At 34.2% G+C, this 18,953-nt stretch overlaps 1 protein-coding gene across 1 annotated transcript in view; it reads left to right on the top strand.

Moving 5' to 3' along the window:
* LOC107563976 (uncharacterized) overlaps window positions 1-18,953 on the top strand; it is a 121,970-nt gene that overhangs the window by 67,179 nt on the left and 35,838 nt on the right. Inside the window, exons 42-54 of the mRNA XM_016248939.1 lie at window positions 673-721; window positions 1,023-1,196; window positions 1,445-1,615; window positions 1,793-1,966; window positions 2,339-2,509; window positions 2,831-3,004; window positions 3,793-3,957; window positions 5,041-5,217; window positions 5,382-5,552; window positions 7,492-7,665; window positions 7,882-8,052; window positions 8,183-8,356; window positions 8,598-8,771. Coding sequence (XP_016104425.1) covers window positions 673-721; window positions 1,023-1,196; window positions 1,445-1,615; window positions 1,793-1,966; window positions 2,339-2,509; window positions 2,831-3,004; window positions 3,793-3,957; window positions 5,041-5,217; window positions 5,382-5,552; window positions 7,492-7,665; window positions 7,882-8,052; window positions 8,183-8,356; window positions 8,598-8,771 — 2,119 coding nt within the window. The remainder of the gene's footprint in view (window positions 1-672; window positions 722-1,022; window positions 1,197-1,444; window positions 1,616-1,792; window positions 1,967-2,338; window positions 2,510-2,830; window positions 3,005-3,792; window positions 3,958-5,040; window positions 5,218-5,381; window positions 5,553-7,491; window positions 7,666-7,881; window positions 8,053-8,182; window positions 8,357-8,597; window positions 8,772-18,953) is intronic.

Below are 18,953 nucleotides of genomic sequence, written 5' to 3'. Positions count from 1 at the left end.
AAATTAATTAAATAATGCTTATTATTATATGATTATTTATGGAAATATTGTTTCATTATTGCAATCTGTTGCATCAAAAATAATCAAAGATAACACAAAGTTAGCTGCTATTTTTTTATCACACTAAGTTTAGTAGTGAATTGAATTTAACTTGTTTTATCATCTCATCTCTAAGCATGGTAATTTGCAAATGGACTTGAATCGAAATTACTGACGATTCTCAGGACCCTAATATATATTGCCTATGTAACAACATATAATATACACGCTTGTTTCGATCATAAGAAGGCAAATTCATAGATACTAAACAAGGTAAGATTACATGAAAAGGGATGATCAGGAATGCGTTTCGATTATAAACCTGCATCCCAGTATGCAATTTCAAAGACAAAATACACGATGACAATAATATACCCAATGACCTGAAGGATCATGTGTGTTCATTCAAAGAAAGGTTTTCCTATGAATTAATTAGCAAAGAAAAGTCCTTCCCTTGTGGATTTTCTTTATGGGCAAGGAAGCGATTTTCTTCACCTAAATTCCAGGAGGTCGTAAATGTATTGGGTGTCCGCATTGCTATAGAACCAGGGGCCTGTTCAGCATCCTGGGGTGTTACAGAGTATTTGTTAAATCTAGCTAACAAAATATATATTGTGTGTTTGGGTGGTCCAGACGCTACACCTCTGTTGGAAAATACACAATGCAGATTGAAGAAACTTGAGTGTGTATTTTCATTTGTCTACAGTACATCTCAGCATGTTAATACACATTTGGAAATGTCCATTTGATTAGATTAACTGAAAAATCAAGACCATGGATGCTTAAATTTGCTGTTTTCACCACAGTCTAACTATCTGTACTTGTATCTCTATTTTAAAATATTGTACTAAATACTGAAACTGAATTTTAAATATGTAAATGTGATTTAGTTCATGTAGTTTCAAGTAGTAGTTTGTCAGAAGTTATTTATAAGGCCGGTACTTGATAAGCTTGATATATATACTTGATATTTTGTTTCATAGATTGTCAGACTGCAGCATTACAGAAGAAGGTTATAAAGCTCTGGCTTCAGCTCTGAGATCAAACCCTTCACACCTGATAGAGCTGGATCTCAGAGGAAATGATCCTGGACAATCAGGAGTGAAGCAGCTCAATGATTTACTGCTGGATCCAAACTATCAGCTGAAGACACTGAGGTGAGATGTGACGAAATAAGGCTGAAATAAATAATACACAATTCTGGAATAATACACACATGATATACAAGCGAATTATTTATAGAATAATTTCAGTAATGCAGCCTGTTGTTGCATCAGCGTTAACAGTGATTTCAAGATTAAAAAATAACTGACTGCAGCGGTTTTATGTGATATCATCTGTGTTTTCCATTATACAATATAAAGGTGAGAACTGAATTATACCATGCTTCAACTTCCTTCTGCAGGTTTTTGGGTCCTGATGCAGATGAAGCCTGTCAGTATGTGACTGGAATTGTGGGTAAAAACCCGTTACTCCTGAGAGAGCTGAGTCTGAGTAAACATGAACTAGGAGACACACGAGTGAATCAGATCGCTGCTCTACTGCAGGATAAACACTGTACACTCAACACATTGATGTGAGTATTTCTCATGGTTTCATACTCATTAAATATACTTACATACATATTAAATATAATTAAAATATAAGATTGATTGTCACTACATTGTTTGTATTAAGACTCTCATTGCTGTTCTTTTTAAATAATGTTTTAATATAAAACAAAATAAGTTTTCCTGTCTTTTTTTCTCTGCAGGCTGAATAATAACAACATTACAGCAGAAGGTTGTGCTGCTCTGACTTCAGCATTTAATTCAAATCCTTCAAACCTAAAAGAGCTGGATCTGAGTGGAAATAAACTACGAAACACTGGAATTAAGAAGATCTGTCATCTGTTGAACAATCCACAATTCAGATTGGAGAAACTAAGGTTGTGTTTTCATTAATGTACATTTCTGAATGTATACATTGGTGAAAGTCTATTTGATTAGGTTACTAAAAAAAGAGCATGAAGGCTGAAATTGCATTTTTAAATTCAGTTAAAAAAATTATCACTTGCATCATTAGCTTTAAAAATTGCATAAAATATTCAGAAATTCAGATGATATTTACTGGCATTTATTGCATTAATATGATGTGAGATTTTTGCTGGTAATGAAAAAGGTGTGTTTGTCACTTTATAAGGCAACATTTATCTAAATATTTTTTTTTTGTAATTGTTAAAATAATGTCATTTCACTGTACATTTTATCTGGTGTAGAACATGGAGTACTTTGTCACAAGCCTTTTCCCTCTTATACAGACTTTCAGACTGCAGTATCACTGGAGAAAGTTATGAAACATTGACTTCAGCTCTGAGATCAAACTCATATCTGATAGAGCTGGATCTCACAGGAAATGATCCTGGACAATCAGGAGTGAAGCAGATCCTAGATTTCCTGAAGAATGAGCAGTATACATTAAAGATCATCAGGTGAGAAATGCTTTCAAATGTTTAAATAAGCCACAGATATGAAGTCAAGTGTGTGCAACAACGTAGAGTGCACAAATGGGCCAGTGCAGAATTAGAATGATAGGAATGATTCAAAAATAACATAAAACATCATAAATCACTTCAACAAATGACAAATATCTTATTTGTATAATGTATTTTTTCCTCAGTGTAACTTTTACTTTTTTAAGCAATAACGTAACTATGACTTTAACCACTGGACCCATAAGGAGGTTAGGAATTGCAAAAGGTATTCAATTTTAACAATATTTTCTAATCTTAATTTCTATTCTACTTTTGTAGGTTTTTGAAAAGTCCTGCTGCAGAGGAAGTGTGTGACTATCTCACTAAAGTTCTGGGTAAAAATCCATTACTACTGACAGAACTGGATCTGAGCAGAATTGAATTAGGAGTTCTGGGTGGGGAGAAACTTTCTGCTCTTTTGATGGACTCTCACAGCAAAGTGGAGAAAATAAAGTGAGTGAACATGATTTTATACATTATAGCTTCTTTTTTTAAGGTGAAGTTATATTTAGTATAGTCCTGCAAAGTCTTTGTGTGTGAAACATAAATGTAAAGTAAAACCAAGATCAAAAACCCTGCTTATTTTTAAACTATGTTTAAAGTTTTATGTAACAGAATTATCAGATAAACCCAGATATAATCTTGATTTAAGATGCTTACTTGTCAATGCGACACACCCTTAAAGTCTTTAATACATTCATTTAACTTGTGTAATTTAGAAATGTTATCTGGTCTAGAGGAAATATAGAGATGAGTGTCTTCAGCATAACCATCTAAAGTAATTCCATGTTTTCTAATAATATTTCCAATGAAAGCAGAAAAGGACCTTACACACATCTTTGCAGGACTCCATATTAGTGTTAGTTGTTATCTGTAGTTGTCTGACTGTTCCTTATTGACACAAACAATATGGTAACGGTCAGGCCAATAAGATCTGAACCATCTTAATGCTTGTCCATGCATTATTTTCTATTCTGTTTACTTTAGAGGAATGGGATCTAGTACAAATGTTGATGGTTTTAATGCAGTGATCAATTTTGTTAGCTCCTCCTGTCTTACAGCACTGAATGAATTCAGTAGTTCTTGGGGAGCTATTTTGGTAATGCAGTTTTGTGATGTTGGATCTGCAACTGCATCTTGAAGTGCTAGAGGGTCACATGTGTGAGCAGATATGAAGAACTGTTGATCTGATGTGTGTTGAATATGTGCTGAATAATAAATAATGTTGTTTTTGTGTTTAGGCTGAATAATTGTGAGCTGACAGAGAAAAGCTGTTCAGTTCTAGCTACTGTTCTCTCCTCCAAAACCATCCTAAAAGAGATGAACCTGAACAACAGTCGTCTGCTGGACTCAGGAGTCAAAGAGATCTGTGAGGGACTGAAGAAATCGAAGCTGAAGATACTGAAGTGAGTACATTTCACCAGCAGCTACACTCAACACCACAGCATTATTTTATATTGAAAGTGTTCACCTACCAAAGTGGAAATAAAACAAAAAAACAATTTTTCTCCTATTTTATCTATTTATTTTTAATATAATACTAATAAAAAATAAGAAAATCAGAACTATAACAACACTGGATCACAATGACATTTTCCCACATTTAGGATGCTATTTAGAAAACAAACCACACAGATGTAAAAATCACAGACTCTTGCTGACTGATTAATTATAATTACTCAACTCACATAGACTTTGTTCACATTGTTAGCCCAAATCTGATTGTTTGTCTATATGATTGAAATCTGATCTGAATGATTGACTGCACTGTGTATTGCAACTGTTCAGATCTGATGTGTGTTTCTTCTGGTGCTCTTTTGTTTTACGGAATATCTGCAGTGCATTTCTATGCCAACAACGTTGTTATGCCTATGCCAAAAACAATAACAGCAACAGAGTTTGCAATACAGATGTTGTCTTGCACTATAAAAACATTTTGCTGTTGCATCGGATTATTATGTCTTATGAGGCAGCGGCAGAAACGTAGGAAGCTGGAATGCATGACTTTATTCCATGCTGTCGTTTCCGCCAGTCTCAAAACTTAAAGATATGTAGATCAGGAGTTTATTGTCATTTTCTGCCAGACTTGCATTTTGCAACAAGAAAACCTTGTTTCTGAAAAGACATTCAGCATGTTTTCTACAAACAACATCTGACGTGTTTACAATTTACGTGGCGTGAGAAAGTGACATAGGTAAAAAAAATAAATAAAAAAGCTACACAAAATGCCGTACACACTTGCTAAGTATGATCACATTCCACTTGGATATGCAGAAAAATCATATTTGGACTGACAGTCTGAACAAGACTATAGTAATAAGTGCTAATAAATAAATAAATAAGTGGTTAACCTGTATATGTTTATCTATATATTTTATAAGATAGGATTTTGTGTAATTTAGTCATTTTATGTTTCAGGCTATTGTGCAGTAATTATTTTGAGCTGCAATGCAAATTTTATTTATTGATTTTTTTATTTTTTTTTGTAGACTTTCAGACTGCAGTATCACTGAAGATGGATATACAGCTCTGGCTTCAGCTCTGAGATCAAACCCTTCACACCTGATAGAGCTGGATCTCAGAGGAAATGATCCTGGACAATCAGGAGTGAAGCAGCTCAGTGATTTACAAGAGCGATGGTTGTATTCACTGAAATCAACACTGAGGTGAGTGGTTTATAAAATAACAAAATGCAGACATTAAAAATATTTAGCTAAAACAGAATTAAAATATATTTATAAAAGCATTGAAATGATTAAAGGCCCTTTCACAAGCTTTTGAAAATAGATCAAAATATGGCAGGTAATATCAATGTACTTACTGTGTCCAGGTTTTTGGGTCCTGCTGCAGAGGAAGCCTGTCAGTATGTGACTGGAATTGTGGGTAAAAACCCGTTACTCCTGAGAGAACTGAATCTGAGTGAACATGAACTAGGAGACACACGAGTGAATCAGATCTCTGCTCTACTGCAGGATAAACACTGTAAATTAGACACAATTCAGTGAGTATGGTTTTAAATTGTCATATTGTGCAATTGAAGTATCTTAAATGAAGTGAACCCTACAGAATCCAAACTCATAATAATTCTCAGTACTCACTGAATGTTGGTATCAAGTACGTGTGTTTGTAAATTCTCCCTCTACTGTTCATCATTTTAGTCTGCGTAAGTGTGGTCTAACAGAGGAAAGCTGTTCAGCTCTTGCTACAGTCCTGAGATCAAACTCCAGTCTGAAAGAACTTGACATGAGCAACAATAATCTGCAGGATTCAGGAGTGAAGAAACTCCAGAACGGATTAGAAAATACAAACTGCACACTGCAGAAACTCATGTGAGTTCAGTGAACCACTGTTTTATTTTAATAATAGCATTCTTTTGGTTTCACATATTTACTATATAAAGCAATTTTCAGTTATATTGTATAATATATTTTAGTATTTCAAACATTTTCTTTTTCAAATGTACAACAAAATGTATAAAAGTTATTACTGTAAAGCTGTGAACCTTAAGTAATGCAATATAATATTCCATAAATATTTAAGCAGGCTTTATTATAGCATTTATGTTCAATCTGATTTGTAAAATTTGCCAATTAATCCAAAATACATGAAAATATACTTTTTTGAATATCAGTGTAGTACACATTGCACCCTCTATGTTTGTATAAGTATATTTAATGTAAAAATAATATATTTAATATTTGTATTGTGCATTCAGTCTAACTATGTTATATGATTCATTTTCCACGTAGGCTAAATAAATGTAACTTAACAGACAAAAGCTGTTCAGCTCTGGCTACAGTTCTTGGATCAGATACCAATCTGAAAGAGCTGAACATGAGCAATAATAATCTGCAGGATTCAGGAGTGAAGCTGCTCTGCACTGGACTGGAGAGTGTAAAATGTAAATTAGAGATACTGAGGTAAGTTGTGTGATAGACAGAATTGAGTTCAACTAAAAATTAAGTGTTACTAGTGTTATCTGTTTGATATTCTTTACAAAATAAATGAAAAACAATGTATTGTTTAAATGTAACTTTACATAAAATTGGCACTTTGCAAGATGCTTTTATTTATTTTTTATTTTTTTTTATTTTAATTTTTATTAATAAGGTATAAATTATCTATAAAAAAATGCACCTTGTTATAAAAGACATCAAGAAAATTGAGTTTTTTAACAATCACTTTACAATGTGTCAAATGAACATTGACTATTCAAACTTAAACTTTTGCCACTTTTTCACGACACTATTTTAGTCCTGATTTTTGACTTGCCAACAGTTAATGGAAATTGCAGACAAAATCAGAGACAAATTTAGGTTTATAATTGTAAATGTAATGCAAATAATGTGTTTTTTTTTTTATAAAAGTGTTATTAATGTGATTCTATGATTAAATAAATGAATGAATGACTGTTTGTGGAGAATATACCACTTTTTACAAAACACTTTTAATTTAGTTTTTCTTTAATGCAATTTAAATTTAAGTGATTTAATCATTAGTTGAAGTACTTAGTGCAGATTCAGAATGAAGATTTGTGTTAACTTCAAGCTGGTAAATTGGCCTCAGAAAGAAGGGCACATCTCAGGTCCTGCCTCAGCATTTCAATGGGGCTTAAGTCTGGACTTTAATTACAAAAATGTTTTTGTTTTTGTTTTTCAGCAGTTCTGTTGCTTGTGTGTTGTGGATCATTCAGATAAACAGCTTTTACAGTTGTAGATTTTTAGATAATTAAATAATTGAAAGTGACTGTATAGAGTTGATGTGTAAAGATCTATGTTGTTCTTTTGTTTACCTCCATATTTGGTTGTCAGTTTGGATGAATAACTTTTAATTCAGTTGTTCAAGGAATAAAATGGTCACTATAATGATTTATATTGTTCAGGTAAGTTTTAAAATAACTGATTAATCAGTTGAATGTTAAATTGTCATTTAAATTTTAGACTCTCAGACTGCAGTATCACTGAAGAAGGTTATAAAGCTCTGGCTTCAGCTCTGAGATCAAACCCTTCACACCTGATAGAGCTGGATCTCACAGGAAATGATCCTGGACAATCAGGAGTGAAGGAGCTCAGTGATTTACTACAGGATCCAAACTATCAACTGAAGACACTGAGGTTAGACATGATGAAATAATACAAAACAAAATGATTTAAAGGCAATTTATTTATAGAAATGCTACAGGTCCTGCACAGTTGGGAAACTGTAGCAGTAAAATCTGTAACAGTAAATGACAGTGAACCAGAGTTAATTGTTGGTCAGTGCTATTTTTTTATGATGCCAACATTGAGAAATGAACTGAATTGAATCATACTTCATCATCTTTTCTACAGATTTTTGAGTCCTGCTGCAGAAGAAGCATGTCAGTATCTGACTACTCTTCTGAAAACAAACCCATTACTCCTGAGAGAGCTGAATCTCAGTGAGTGTAAACTAGGAAACTCAAACATGAAGCAGATCACTGCTCTACTGGAGGATAAACACTATACACTCAACACACTGATGTGAGTATTTCTCATGGTTTTACGCTTTACGTGTATCATATCTTTTAAATATATAAGTGTTTGATGCTTAACTGGTTTGGATGAAGACTGTCACTGCTATCCATTAAACCCTTTTTTCCTTTCTCTGCAGACTGAATAATAACAGCATTACAGAAGAAGGTTGTGTTGCTCTGACTTCAGCGATTAATTTAAATCCTTCAAACCTGATAGAGCTGGATCTGAGTGGGAATAAAATAGGAAACTCAGGAATTGAGAAGATCTGTCCTCTGCTGACAAATAAACAATGCAGATTGAAGAAATTGAGGTGTGTATTTTAATTTATGGACATTTTTGTATGCCAGCATCCATTTTTAAATGTAAACTGGAGATATTGCATTAATTTAGATTCACTTTTGAGTTTTTGATTATATTTGTAAAAAAAACAAAATCTGAATTATGCTGTTTGTGATCTGGTGAAATAAAGATAATGATCTTTCATATTTTGTTTAGGGAGATGTGACTTTATAAAACAAAGTATTATCTTATTTTCTGCTCTTTCTATGTAGGTTAAAAGGCTGGGATGTGAAACATAAAGGTTGTTCTGCTCTGATGTCAGCTCTGAATTTAAACCCATCACACCTGAGAGAACTGAACCTCAGCAAGAATAAACTAGGAGACTCTGGAGTGAAAACCCTCAGTGATCTACTGAAGAACACACAATGCAAGCTGGAGAAACTACAGTTAGTATCCTTCCTAGCTATGGGAAACTATATGCCTCCTCTACATAGTAAGTGGTCATCATAGATCTGAGTCATTGTTCTTTCTCTTTCTGTCTTCAGTCTGTGTGAATGCAGTATTACAGAGGAACAGGGTCTCATCCTGACTTCAGCTCTGAAATCAAACCCATCACACCTGAGAGAACTGGACCTCAATGAGAATAAAATAAAAGACACAGGATTGAAGATCTTATGTGATGTACTGAAGGATTCACGCTGTAAACTGGAGAGATTGAGGTGAGGTGCATTCCTGACTTTTTACCAGTTCTCAACCAGTTCTCACTATTAACTACTATACAAATTTTGTCCCAATAAACTCCTAATTACTGCTTATTTATAGTTAGTTAGGTAGTTTTAAAATTTTGATGTTGGTAGGATTATGGATGTAGAATGCAGATTATGTGCTTTATAATTACTAATAAACAGCCAATATGCTAGTAATAAGCATTCTAATAAGCAACTAGGTAATCGTGAGAATTGCTCCTTATACAAAGGTGTTACTGAATGAAAATGGTTAAACAGCTTAAATGTAGACACTTTATTCTCCTTATCTCACGAGGAGCCTGAGTTCACATTATAATTGGTATTTTCTTCACCTTAATTTGTTTGTAAAATGATTGCTTTTTCTGTCCGTTTGTCTCTTTCTAGTCTGCATGACTGTGGCATTACAGATGTTTCTTCTTTAACTCAGTCTTTGACAAACACAAAAGCACTGCAGTTTCTAAAAGAGCTTGATCTGAGTAATAATAAAATAGGAAAGTCAAAAGAGCAGCTCATTGAAGTACTACAAGGCTCAGACTGTAACCTGAGGTGAGTAAATGTCTCTTTGTGGTGTTAAAGAGAGCTTCATTTACCTTTTTAATCTTGGACAGATTGTAGAAAAAACCTAAAATCCTGCTAAAATAAGTGCAAATACCAGCCTCAGCTCACAGCCATCCAAAATCACGATTCATGTCTCTCTCGTGTCCTAATTTTTCATTGAGAAAACAATTCATTCATTTTCAATACAACGGTTTTATTCATGTTCTGAATGTATTAAATTTAAAACAAATATTTAGTCTTATTCAAAAACTTCATGTACACACAAATGTGTGCATAAAATCTGCATTCTAAGATTATCACAAGCAAATCATGATTCATCAGTAACTTTAAAATTTGTATTTATTGTATATTTGAAAAAAAAAATACAGAAACAACATTTCTTTCTCTGTTCCTTCTTATAGCGTGGAGAAAGGAACTTGGTTTAGCGTAAAAGCTGGTATAAAAGGTATAGGCAGTGCTATTGGTGAATATTTGATGACAGATTCAAAAACTCCGGAAGCAGAGAAATCAACAGGACTGGACGAGTCATCCTCAGGTGAGATATTCCTCTTCAGAATCTAAAATGATTATTATTCAATAGAGGTGTAACGGTACACAAAAATGACACTTTGCTGCATACCTCAGTTTTAAAGTCACTGTTTGGTATGTTTTCATCAACAGGAGGAAAAACAAAACGAAACAGTTTTTTTTCTATTTTTATTAAACTGGTTTACTGTACGAATATTGACTCTTTTAAAAAAAATCTGTCAAAGCTGATTCAATGCACTCATTGTACTGCAGTTTATGGTCCTGTTGTAAATCAGGAGGAGAGATTTGAAGTGGTTCAACTTTTGGATATAAAATATTTTCAAAAAATTTATTTTTAGTCAGATTTATTGAGCTCACATCTTAGTGCACTCGGTCGACTGCTCCTACTGTGAAGTCTATGAAACGAAACATTTCTAACATTTACAGAGAAGGATAGCAGGGCGGCACTGTGTTAGAACAGGTATTTTGTTGAGATGCTTTATATGATGAGATGATTAATAATACAATCCCTAATTAAAGCTACAGCTTATACATTTAGTGTGTTGTTACCCACATGCATTTATTTGATGGCGAATTCCTTCAACTTCAATTTGTACTTAAACAACAGACTTTTCTCCTATGCCTATTCTTGCATTCAGATCTGCGTCCACTCTTGAGTGCAGTGCCCTTAAAATAAAAAAAGTGATCTTAAAATCCAGTCAACAACTGCTTTTTTTGATATGTTACACTTGGATATATGTCACAATATAAAAAGATCTGTTTCTTTTTCAGATTCATTGTGATTTTAACTGAAGTAGTTTATTGCTGTTTAGAAAAAAAAATCTAATGTATACAGGTTGGAAGAAGCTCAGACTTTCTAATTAATAATGCAGCATTAATAAAAACATACATGTACGCAAGTAATATTGAATGATTAATCTTGTTTAGTGTTCATACAAATCCTTTGGTTTAATTTACAGGTGGAGCAGTGGCAGGAAAAGGGTCCGGTCAGAAAAGAGATGGGTCGAATACACAGGAGTCTGGGAGTTCAGTATGAGGCCTGAAATCATCATATTGGGATTAAATCCATAATGGAGCAATTCAAATATTGCTAATCATAATTCTAATTGTAAAATTTAACACTAACATATATCAAATGAACTAAAAGTGAAAGTCAGAAGTGTGAATGTTAAATTGTTGTCTGTATGTACAAAGATGTGAATCTGTATTATCAGTATTTCCCATTTTTATATTTTTAAATATTTGCAGGCCATAATTCATTTTGCATTTTTATACATCATATATTATACATTATGCATACACACTTACATCATACTTATTTTTATTTTTTTGCATCATACTTACATTTATGTATTAGACATTTTTATTTGTATTTAAGTTTAAGTCTGTTTTAATGCACAAATATATAAGGAAATCTCATTGTGTTTGGTACATTCCCGGAGTGCTTATTGCTGTTTTTTAATATCTGAACATTACTGTACACTGTACAAGCCACAGAGACTGCACCTCTTTACATGTTGTGCAGCTCAAAAATGATTTTTGAATCTCCGGTCAGTTGTATTTGGTATTAATTTAAGAGCTTTAATAATACAAGTTTGAACTAAAGGCTAAATTTGTGTCATGTATTTGTGTGTCACTGAAGATCTTGACTACCATTTGAGAGAGAAACATGCTGGAACCACATTAATAATCAAACACATTAGCATAATGTAATCAAATCTTACGTAATCAGTTGTACTGATTTAGGATATAATGCTGCACCTCTAACTGCCATCAGTCTACTGATTAAATGTCAAATTTATCGGCAGTTTCTCACATCATGTGAAGTGTATTTATGATCACCAGGGAACTTAACACTGGTATTGGAATACATTAACTTGAATCAGTGATAGTCAAGTTAGGACAGGGAAGATAAAATCAAATAGAGTTTCATATACAGATGACATGCTGCTTAAAACAGCTGGATTTATTTAATAAGGTATGGATATAAGGCAGGCTGCCAGTAGAATTGAGGCAATGCAATTTTTATTCCCTGTGCAAAACTAAGAAAGGTTTCTTTTCATTAGCTGATAGACCTGTTGCCCTTGTAACATAAATACATAACATGTAGCCTGTAATAGGACTTCCTAATACAAACAGAATTAAATGTACGAAATAAATACAAACCACAGGATGGCAGGCATTTACAGTATCAAGCTTAGATAATAGTCCAGAAAGAGGGACAATAATACATGTAGTGTTTAGAAATAGTAGAAATCCACGCTCCAGTCCAGTAGGGGGCAGTTCAGCTGTTCACATCACGTCAGTAAAAACCACGAAGAAGATGAAAACGAAAGTAATGCTAAGCTGCAGAAGTAAACAAAACTCCTCATCAAAGTGGCTTCCGGAAAGGTAGAACGACAATGGATTCAATACTATGTTTAGAATCAGAAACTAGAATTAAGAAACATCCGAATGGATTATGCATGCATTGTGGGATTTGTGAAACTGTAGAGCATGCACTGTTGCATTGTAGAGCATATAACAACGAACGACAAATGCTAGAAGCTAAAGTAATAGAAGGTGGAAGCATGATGCTAGAAGATATATTAAGTAAGCTAAAAAGGAATAAGAATATTAGATTTGCTGTGTTGAAATATCTTAAAGATACAGGAAATTATATAAGAATATAATGATGTTTATTTATTTGTTTATTTTTTATTTATTTATTTATGACTATTAGTATTATTATTTAGTGTGATATATATTCATATAGGACACATATACATGCATCGATGCTCCACACTCCAGTTCAGATGATGGCGGTAATGTACTAATAAGCTAGTCTGCCAACCGCCAATAAACAGAAAAAGAAGAAGAAGAAGAAGTAAACAAAGAAGCTACTATTGCAAATGAGGATGTCAGAATGACTAAAGGAGACAGATAAAATCGCTTCAAAAGTCAAACACGCAGCAGTTTAATGGCACGGAATATTTTACCAGACACTGGACTTTTGTTTGGATTCTTGCGACGTGACAAACAACTATCGTAAAAGACAAAAAAAAGTGCTTCAGATACTTCTCAATTCTCTTTTTAGTGCACAAGACTGTACGTTTTAATACAAAATAAAATAATAATTTTATTTTGGGAAATAAAATAGGGCTTTCATACTGTATATGTACACGCGATTTAAATTGAAAGTTACAGGAGGCCTAGTCGGTTTCCGGTTTTTTGTTTTTTATTTTTATGGGCTATACTCCGATCAGAGATAATCAGACGAAGAATAATTACATGTAAAACATGAAGTTTATTGGAAAGGGGTTTTGAAAATCGAAACTGGGCTGTTGTTTTTGAGACGGTTGCATGTAATCAATAGGTTATTTTTGGAGCACATGACTAAAATTATATTGATCTGCAATACAAAAAGTAACAAACTGGAATCAATTTAAGCACAGTGTCTATTTCATGAACTTAGAATCAGAGCCAGGTGTCAGATAAACTCATTAAAAGATCTGAAATGATTAAGAACTTTAATCAAAATGGCAATATATTTGATTGTAACTCACTTTTTTTGCCAGCTCAATGTTCTTCGTTATTTTCTTGAATAACTGCCATGTTGCATCTCAGTAACATATTATCATCTCCAGGTCAAACTGAACGACTGAGACTGATTTTTACAAACCAGTGTTGAGCTGTTCAGCTGCAGTATGTCAGAGAAGCGAGGAAAGGACTCTCCGTCTGAGATGAGTCTCTCACAGAAACAGAGGTAAGACTGAGTCTGTTTTCAGAAAAACATTTTAAACACTGTCAAGGTTTCAGATTTTTTTCTATAAATAACAAAACTTTAACAAGCATGCTTTGCAATCTATGTAACTGTAAAAGCATCTTAAAAACAGAACTATTGCTTAGAACAGAGCTTCTGCCATGGCTGTAGATGATTTGGGACTATAAATTCATCATTTGTCATCATTGCAAATCATTATAGGTAATAGACATGACTAAACATTATAAAAAAAAACAATTTAAAAAGTAGCCAGTATATAATAAATATCTGACATCTGAAAAGCAAAATAATTTTCATTTAATCAAATTTACAGTCACAGTTCAGCACTAAACATCAGCACCGTGTGTGTAGATACTGATATAAAACATAAATTTAAAATAAAACTGTTCAGTTAGTCAAGTATTTTTAAAAATCATGAACATATATATTTAATCTCACATATTAACTACATTAGAAATCATTAAACCAATGTGAGCCAGTAAAGTGGAATGACCGTTAACTTTTTAAACTGTACAATATGTGTGCATGCATGCATTTTTCTGGAGGAATAGAGAAAGCACATGCAGATATCGGACACGCATGAATCTCATGTAGTCTTTTTTTGTGTCTTTGTGTCATTAGTGTAAGATCAGGCTCAGAAGTGTCCAGCTCTGTGTCTGTGAAGAGTGAGCGTTCAAAAGGTGACATGCCGAACCTCAGTGAGAAAAAACCATCATCTACCAAAAGGTATTTCATGTGCTGTACATTATAGCATTGCATTGTTTCTCTGCTGTGTTTTTTGTGAGAGAACCAGACTGTAAGAAATTATAGTCTGCCTCGACCCAGCTTCCACTCCAAATTGTGTATTAAACTATGCTCCTTTCCCTACAAAGAGCTTAATTATCATATAGATAGTTCTTTCCGATCTTAATCATATGTAAATAGTACCTCCGGAGCGATAATTTGTCACTTATAGCGTGGGAGCAGCAGCAGGCCATCAAGGACCATCTGCTGACCAAAAGGATACATGAAATAACTGCTAGGGATTCTGTTTAATCTTATCACCTTAACATTTGGTTGTTCCCACCTGAAAGTCTACCAAAGATGTGGAAACGGAAGGTTATCACTTTCATTGTTATCCGCAATTTACATTTAAAATGAAACTTCATTTACATGTTGAGCGGGAAGATGAACGTAATTCAGTATAAAATAACTGAAACTTGTTGTTGGTCTCTTATAATTCTGTTAAGATTCTATCTAATTGAATCAACCCGACGCACTGTGGTGGCAGTGTTGTATTAGATCTGTTGTGTCTAAAGTTGTAAGTTTCTAACGTAATTGAAACTGACTGTGAAGATGTTATAATTCTGATTGAATTCTAAAGTAACTGAACTGATCCGACGTAGTGTGATCACATAGTTATTTCATGATCATTGTGTTATAGGCTAGTGTAGTGAGTCCGATGTACCGTGACTCTGTTAAGTTTAAAACAGTAACCTGAAGCAGTGTGGTTTTTGTCCGACGTACTGTGGCACTGTTCTGCACTAATCTGATAAATATCAGTTTGAGCCCCGAAAAACTGTGGCTAGAAAAAGGCTGTTTGAGAAAATATATATATATATTTTTTTTATTGTTGAATTACCATACATAGTTCAATAAAATTTAGAAAATGGAAGAAATTATTGTTAAATACATTGCTAAACATGGCACTCAAGGAATGTTTGATGGAATAGAGAAGATTGTTGATAAACCATATGAATGAGCTATCTCTAAATTTGAAAACTATCCAAAAATGCCTAGGAACAAAATAGGAAAAATTGCCAATGCACTTCAAGCAGTTCTTGCATCGTACAAAGTAACTAGGAGGAGAGTAGATGAGCTAGAGGCTGAAAATGAGCGACTCAGTTTCGGAGTGATATCTCAAACTATTACCATGAGAGTGAAACAATATGGAAAGAAGAAAAGATTAGGATGCAGAATGAGATCACACGTCTCACAACTAACAATAACATGCTTAGATCCTCTGTAGAAGCATTGTCCAACGATTTGGAGGAAGCAAAGATTGCTTGTCAGTTAGAAACTGAAAAAACACAGCAGTAAGACACCATTATGGGTCTCGCTGTGTAGCCCAATTCCAGAAATGTTAGATTTGCAGGAAGATGAGAGTTGGGAAAGAGATTCTGACCTTGGCTGGTTGTCCTGCATCTTCAATAAACAAGCTACAGGTAGTCCAAAATGCAGGTCAAGAAAATATGATCATATTACCCCAATTTTACAGTCTCTGCACTGGCTACCTATTAAAGGTCACATATTGTACACCTTTCTGGAGTTTTATTTGAGGTTTTGATGTCCTTAAGAATATATATTTGCAGTATAAGTACCAAAAACCATCTCAATATATTTTTACAGCTCCTTTCTCAGGAGCTCGGCTGAGAACAGGTCGATTTTGGCCTGTCTAATTAATATTCATGAGCCTCTCTTCTGATTGGCCTGTTTCTGAGTGACGCACGGCCAGGCCAACCACAGCTAACTAGGGTCAGCCAACGTCACAGCGCGATCTAGCATTCGCAGCGCACACTTCTTATCAGAAAAGGTTCAATAAAGTATTGTCTTTTGTTGTTATGGGTGTTAGAAATTATAGTCTGCCTCGACCCAGCTTCCACTCCAAATTGTTTTTTAAACTATGCTCCTTTCCCTACAAAGAGCTTAATTATCATAGAGATAGTTCTTTCCGATCTTAATAATATGTAAATAGTACCTCCGGAGTGATAATTTGTCACTTATAGCGTGGCAGGCCATCAAGAACCATCTGCTGACCAAAAGGGTACATGAAATAACTGCTAGGGATTCTGTTTAATCTTATCACCTCAACATTTGATTGTTCCCACCTGAAAGTCTACCAAAGATGTGGGAACAGAAGGCTATCACTTTCATTGTTATCCGTAATTTACATTTAAAACGAAACTTAATTTACATGTTGAGCGGGAAGATGAATGTAATACAGTATAAAATGTTTGAGTTGAGGATGTTCGGTGTTCATTCTGACTCCGTTGAACCCAAGGTACTACATGTACTTTGTCACTGCTATGCTGTAATAAACATCTTCATCGAGATCTTCCACTTCCTCATCACTTTTTCTTTCATTGGCGAGCCACCCAGCACGGGGATTTCCAAAAATCAGGGAAAGGTAAGAAAAGCAGTTTCTTTCTTTTTGCTGGAATGGTCAGGGAACCCCCTCGTTTAAAAAAAAATCTAGAAAAGAAATTGTAAGGATAGATGAGAATCTAGTTTATTCAGTATTAGCAGGAGGAGTTCTTAAGCCTATTCTGCACAATTCTGTTTAAAATTCAACAGAACTGAATTAACCCAACGTAGTGTGGTGGCAGAGTTGTATTGGAATCGTTGTTTCTAAAGTAACTGAAACTTGTTGTTGGTCTCTTATAATTCTGTTAAGATTCTAAAGTACTGGGCACTGTTTTTAATCTGATAAATATCAGTTTGAGCCCAAAGAACTGTGGCTAGAAATGTTTTTTAAAATGATCATACATAGCAGTTCTTGCATCGTACAAAGTAACTAGGCGGAGAGTAGATGAGCTAGAGGCTGAAAATGAGTGACTTGGTTTCAGAGTAATATCTAATAAAAATTACCATGCAAATGAAACAATATGGAAAGAGGAAAAGATTAGGATGCAGAATGAGATCACACGTCTTACAACTAACAATAACATGCTTAGATCCTCTGTAGAAGCATTGTCCAACGATTTGGAGGAAGCAAAGATTGCTTGTCAGTTAGAAACTGAAAAAACACAGCAGTAAGACACCATTATGGGTCTCGCTGTGTAGCCCAATTCCAGAAATGTTAGATTTGCAGGAAGATGAGAGTTGGGAAAGAGATTCTGAGTCATTCAATTCCCAATATTCTGACTGCACAGCTAGATTTCCTATGGCACCAGTCCATGCTACTACGACTGTGCGTGCTAGTGAAGGAGGAGAAGAACCAATTTTCCTCTACCATGGTCAGAGGGTTTAATCCAAATGAACTAGAAGCTGTGATCAACAACATTGAAAAATTTGATCCTGCCAAACGAGATCCATTAGATTTTCTAAAAAGAATTGGAAGAATATGCTGAGGTTTACAAATTTACAGATGGCGATGCATGTGTTTTGTTAAGAATGTGTTTGCCTGATACTTTGTCTGGAGCCTTAACTCAGAAAGTAAAAGACAGAACTGCAAATAAGTCAGAGAGGAAACAGGCATTGCTTGAAGTCTTAGGTGTGATGTCAGTTAAATGGTATAAAATTCTTCATAGTCTAATTAGGGTGATTAAAAAAAACAAAAAAAACAACAACAACATTTGACTCCTTACGCATGCATAACTTGTGCAGTGCAATAACGACGTGATTTGCAGCTGTCGCACTTTTCGTAATGTCATTAGGCTATAGCATTTTATTTTAAAAATGGAGAGCTTCCTTGTGCTAAGTAGGCCTGCCCTCTACTAAAGATTTTTCTAGTCAACTAGTTGCACGTTATATTAAATTGATTAATATAATAATATATTAACCATACTTCAATATAGGCTATAGGCAGACGTATTAGGCTAGAGCCTATTCCACACTCAAGCTCGCGCATAAAGCGATTGCCTCAAAGCACCGGCAAAGTGATTATGAACGTGTCGGGGGAAAAGAAGACATTTTAATTATTTATTAATAAGCTAGTGCTTTCTGAGTCAGTGTTGGGTGCAAAGATGAGGTTGCCGACGCTGACTCGCCACACCTTTTTTTTTGGTCTTAAAAGGTGAAAGGTGTATAGATGTAAGCTAAACAGACAATTATATTTTATTGTAAAACCTGACAAGATTGTGAAATCGAAAGTGAAAGCATCTGAAGCCCGGCTTATAACATGGCAAAAGAGGAACTCCCGTTCACAAAATTCAAATCACAAATAATACTACTGATGAAAAAGAACAGGTTGAGTGTTAACTACTTTCGTTACCATATAACTATAAACTACGATAAAAGTTCATCAGCATGCATTGATTAATAGCATGTTGTAG

The sequence above is a fragment of the Sinocyclocheilus grahami genome, unplaced genomic scaffold (genome assembly GCF_001515645.1).
Source record: "Sinocyclocheilus grahami isolate Dianchi unplaced genomic scaffold, SAMN03320097.WGS_v1.1 scaffold900.1, whole genome shotgun sequence".
Classification (NCBI taxonomy): Eukaryota; Metazoa; Chordata; class Actinopteri; order Cypriniformes; family Cyprinidae; genus Sinocyclocheilus; species Sinocyclocheilus grahami.
This window is presented reverse-complemented; position numbering and strand designations above follow the sequence as displayed.